This window comes from Berghia stephanieae, chromosome 6, assembly GCF_034508935.2.
Source record: "Berghia stephanieae isolate SIO BIC M18660-M18661 chromosome 6, UCSD_Bste_1.3, whole genome shotgun sequence".
Taxonomy (NCBI): Eukaryota; Metazoa; Mollusca; class Gastropoda; order Nudibranchia; family Aeolidiidae; genus Berghia; species Berghia stephanieae.
The window spans coordinates 50,604,934-50,609,933 of NC_088365.1; the positions used below are offsets into that span (position 1 = coordinate 50,604,934).

Consider the following 5,000-nt stretch of genomic DNA (forward strand, 5'->3'; position numbering starts at 1 on the left):
TTCATCTATCTATCTATCTATCTATCTATCTATCTATCTATCTATCTATCTATCTATCTATCTATCTATCTATATATCTATCTACCTATCTATTTATCCATTTATAGGTTTGTCTTTCTGTCTGTGTATCTATCCATCCATTTCATTTTTTAGTTACACTTATTCCCATCGGGAGTTCATTAATTGTTGAAAGTTCTATTTATTGTTCTGCTTTTGTACTTAAAATTAAATGTTTATCCTACAACAATCTCTGTAAGTGTAAGATTAGTCAACTGTTGTCCTATTAAGTCTTAGCATGTCCTATAATTTCATGAATAAAAAAAGAGGGACAAAGGAGGACCATCACCTCGATGCAGCTAGACAAAGAGATGATAGCACGTGGTGTGTATCAAAATGCACAAACACACACATATGTAACACACGCATGCTGACGTCATGAAGCATCGCCCAAGCATTATGGTCTACAGCCACAGCGCATGTGATGAGCGTTGACCAATCAGAATCATTCATTTGTAAGGTTGTCAGGGAAAAACCTAGACTTGTTTACAGTTTTTAAAGTCCATTATTGGTTGAACCATGAAATTGTGAAAACAGTCATGCTTTCTCTGAGATAGATAAAGACACGCCCTTTGCTGTGATATCTTACATCTTATTGGTGGAGAAAAACACTCGGTATTACTAAGCCTTGGAAAGGGTGGCTCTCTGAGAGAAAGTCAACTCTCCTTTTGAATGTGTCACTGATAGTTGCATTTTTAAACTTGAAATTTATATAACTTATCGTCATTGTTTATGTTGAATCATTATGTTTTCATGTAGAAAAATGATTGTAGTTTCTGAAACAACCAAAAACTGAAATTTGATAATTTTGACCATTTCCACTTTAAAACCGGTTTTCTTCGTTTTCCAAATCCCGACTTAATACCGCTTCGAGGCGGAGGGTCACATATGGCAGCCCTGTATAGAGTTTGTCACGCAAAAGCAGCTTTGATTGGATTAACTTTCATTCTTTTGTTCTCAACATTTGTAAGAGCCAAGGAGATTAGCCGTGATGAGAGATAGTAATCTCTCACCAAACTCGTTGGTCACAATGCACAGCTGTCAATCCCAAAACACAGGATATCGCCCAGTCTACTCATACTGCAAAGTCTTGCCCTCTTTTGTCTGCAATAGAATGGTGACACATTACTGAAGCTGTAGCATTGAATCCGGCTCACTCTCGATTTTTCAACCTATCACGATTCATCCATGATAAAATTTAATCGTATTTTGTTTGCTGATTTCTTGAATTAACCACTTTTTGAGGGCTAAAATTTGTTGCAATTAACCAAAGTTTGTTGCAATTAACCAGTTACTTTTATATAGAATTAATTCCTTTTCTTGGGAAAGGTTGCGATTAACCGAAAGTTGTGATTAACCGAGTTGGAATTATCCGGAGTGGAATGTATAATGACAACTCTGCTCTGTTGTTTCAAATCTTTTACTGTGCGGCTATGTGGTATGACACTCGCTTTCGGATGGGAAGGGCCTGGGTTCGCGTCTCGCTCGCTCGGCGCATGGTTGTCCTTGGAAAAGGCTCTTTACTCACATTCTCTCACCGTACTCAGGTGTAAAATGAGCACCTGGCCGTTAATAACGTTGTCCCTGTCGGAAAAAAAGCATTATAATATTATCGCCTAACAGGCGACATGTCTCCTTCTACATGTTACGTGTTGCTGTTTGTCAGGGACCCTTTGTAAAGCGCTTTGAGCACGTTTAGTGGATATTGCGCTATATAAAAAGCTCAAGTTTTTTATTTCATTACTTCCTCTTCTTCTTCAGATTGATACGCCAGGCTTACTTAGAGATTGCCCTTATTTACCTCTACTCGGCTGGTTTAGTCACGGTCAAGGACGGATCGTTCCTCGAATCAGTGGCAGGCGACAGCGGCGATGAGGTCAGCGTGACCTCCAGTCGTACGGAAAGACGATATAAGCGATCTAAAGTAAGTTGCCTACTTATTTACTTACGGACTTACTTACTGCCCATTATTCTTCAGATTGATTCGCCCGCTGCTCTGATTTTCTTTGTTTAGAACCAAGATGGCCGCCGTTGCCAGGGGGCGTGACATCAGACTACTGAATCCAATTGAGTTGACAGTCCCTTAAGCAATCTATAGAGAATTATTTTTTTTAATTGGCTTCAACAGTCGTAACGTCACTTCCCTCTGTAACTTAGTAACTGTTTCTAAACTATCGGAACAATGGTGGACGCCCTTATGAAATACTTCTCCGGCCAGCATAAACGTGTATCCAGAGGAAAAAAACATAAATCTGATGGGGTTTTTTTTAGTTTTATACCTTCTGATCACATGGCATGTGAAAAAGTTCTAGCCAGCATGAAGAATAAAAAAGTACCGATTTTCTTTGTTTAGAACCAAGCTGCTCGTTGCTGGGCGGACGTGACATCAGACTGTTGAATCCTATTTGGAGCAAGCACTTACATCAGTAAATTATTTCTCATCATATGCAAACTATATTTTGGACACCTTTAGAATCACCGGGGATAATTTAAGGTATTAAAACATTCAGGGTATTGTTCTATGAGACAAAGTAGGAGACAATAATCTTTCTCTCTCTTTCACTAAATAAATGTGTCCCACCTTCTCAAAACGGTACTATTTCGTGGTGAATCGGATCCTTAAAAAATCAATTTAGAATACGCTTCAACAGTCGTAACGTCACTTCCCTCGTAATGACGCGTGGTAACTTAGTAACTGGCTCTAAACTATTGGAACAATGGCGGACGCCCTCATGAAATATTTCTCCGACGAGCATAAAAGCGTATCCAGAGGGAAAAAAAAACATTATAAATCTGATCAGGTTTTGACTTTTACACATTCTGATCACAAGACATATGAACAGTTTTAGCCAGCATGAAGAATAAAAAGTACCGATTTTCTTTGTTTAGAACCATGATGGCCGCCGTTGCTGAGCGACTTGACATCAGACTATTGAATCCAATTGAGGTGATAAGAAATACGAACTCTGAGATTTCGTGATGTAAGAATTTGTTTTTATTCTCCACCACAAACAAATGGAATCAAACCCTCGTTTCATATTATTGGCCATAAATCAATTTTTTTCTGTACCTAGTTTACATTGAGCTTTTGAAACTTGAGCTTTTATATAGAGCAATATCCCCTAAACGTGCTCAAACAGCTTTACAATGGGTCCCTGACCAACAGCAACATGTAACATGTATGTAGAACGAGACATGACGCCTGTTACGCGATTTTACAAAAAAAAATTCCGACACAGACAACTCTCTCAACGGCCAGGTACTCATTTTACACCTGAATACGGTGAGAGAATGTGAGTAAAGAGCCCTTTCCAAGGACTCAACTATGCCCCGAGCGAGGCTCGAACCCAGGACGTTCCGATCCGAAAGCAAGTGTCATACCACAAGACATAGCCGCAGGTTGGCATAATACCGCTTTGAGAAAGTGGGTCAAAAATGACCAAAATAATTTGCAGTTTTTTTTCTGAATGATGAAAAAGCGACTTGGCAGGTTGTGTGTGAAAAGTCACCTCCTTATATTTTATAATAAAATTGAAATTTGTTTGGAAATTACTTGTACTATACTATTCGTACTATGAAATGAATGCTGGTTTTTATTACAACCACAGGAAGAACTCGTTGTACCCGAGGTAAGACCAAATGGGTTGGAATTAATCTGTATAATCTTTACGGTTTATTATTTCATTCATACGTTGTTTTTTTTTCTTTTATGTTATGAATATTTTTCGCTCCTTTAAATTCGATGCTGTGCAAACCAACTTTTGAATGTTTAGATTTTTAATGGTTGTATGTTTGTTATATATCTCTGCATGCTTGGAAACAGTGTTTGTAATGTAATTGTTAACGATTAAACTCAAAATGCTGGAGATGGCTGATAGAATGTATAATTCTTTAAGTTAGTTTATCACAGTAAAGAATAATAATTTTACCCCTCTCTCTCTCTCTCTCTCTCTCTCTCTCTCTCTCTCTCTCTCTCTCTCTCTCTCTCTCTCTCCTCCATTCAACAAGAAAACGTTGAAATAATACACGAAAGGTTACAGTTTATATACTCTTCAATTATATTATTTGATGTTTAAATTATGACTAAAAAGAAGAGATATAAAAGTTGCCCCAAAACAAACAATACTAAAGAACAAACAAATCAATTTCGATCGTATTTAGCGTAAAACAAAACAGTAAAAATTGCTTGCTGTCCTTTCTCTCTTTCTTCAAATAAAGCAAGTCTTTCTCATGTATATTTGTTTATGTCCCTTAACCCACTCCTTGCCGACTAGCTATAGGGAAATCGTCACATTCGTTACGATACAACCAACATTTTCTCTTATTCAAATTTCTTTTGTACATCATAAATTTTAAAGAAAATGAACAGTGTGTTGTAGAGCATGTTTTGCTAAAGAAATAATGTATGACAAGAATGTTACTGCTATTATGTCTTAGTGATAAAAACATATATTTTTATGTTAGTTGGGTGTGAAGTTTTGGGGAAAATCCTGAAAATGGCTGGTAAGGAGAGGGTTAGGTACCCCTTTGTTGGACAGGGAGGACAGATTATATTTTGATATAGCGCAACTGATACTTGAAATATTTTTGTTTCCGCGTTATATTTAAATGTTTGTTAAATACGGATTCATTATTAGGAGTATGTTTTTTTTTTAGATATAAATTTGGCTTTTTTTTCGCCACCTTAACATAAACAATAAAGGAAACAAAATAGATCCACAGTATTTTGTAATTCTCAAGTCAAGCTTGCTTGTATAAAATCTTATAACTCACAAGATCGACTCAACTATAGTCCGCTTGTATTTCTGTATGTTTTTGTCTGTTTATCAAAAACGTAAACCTTATAAGTTGTTACCACAACAATCCTCTTTGATGTCCTAATGGTGTTTTTTTTTTTTAAAGATAAATTTTAACGCGATTTTTATCAGTACTCAAGTATGGTG

General features: G+C 36.7%; 1 protein-coding gene across 10 annotated transcripts in view; it reads left to right on the plus strand.

Moving 5' to 3' along the window:
* Positions 1–5,000, plus strand: part of LOC144975206 (cilia- and flagella-associated protein 54-like) — a 100,417-nt gene that overhangs the window by 82,974 nt on the left and 12,443 nt on the right. For 7 of the 10 annotated variants that reach the window (XM_078919053.1, XM_078919057.1, XM_078919047.1 and 4 more), the window contains 2 exons: positions 1,819–1,981; positions 3,666–3,686. In XM_078919053.1, the coding sequence (XP_078775179.1) occupies positions 1,819–1,981; positions 3,666–3,686 (184 nt within the window). The remainder of the gene's footprint in view (positions 1–1,818; positions 1,982–3,665; positions 3,687–5,000) is intronic. The other 3 variants (XM_078919049.1, XM_078919051.1, XM_078919054.1) reach the window with 1 other exon arrangement.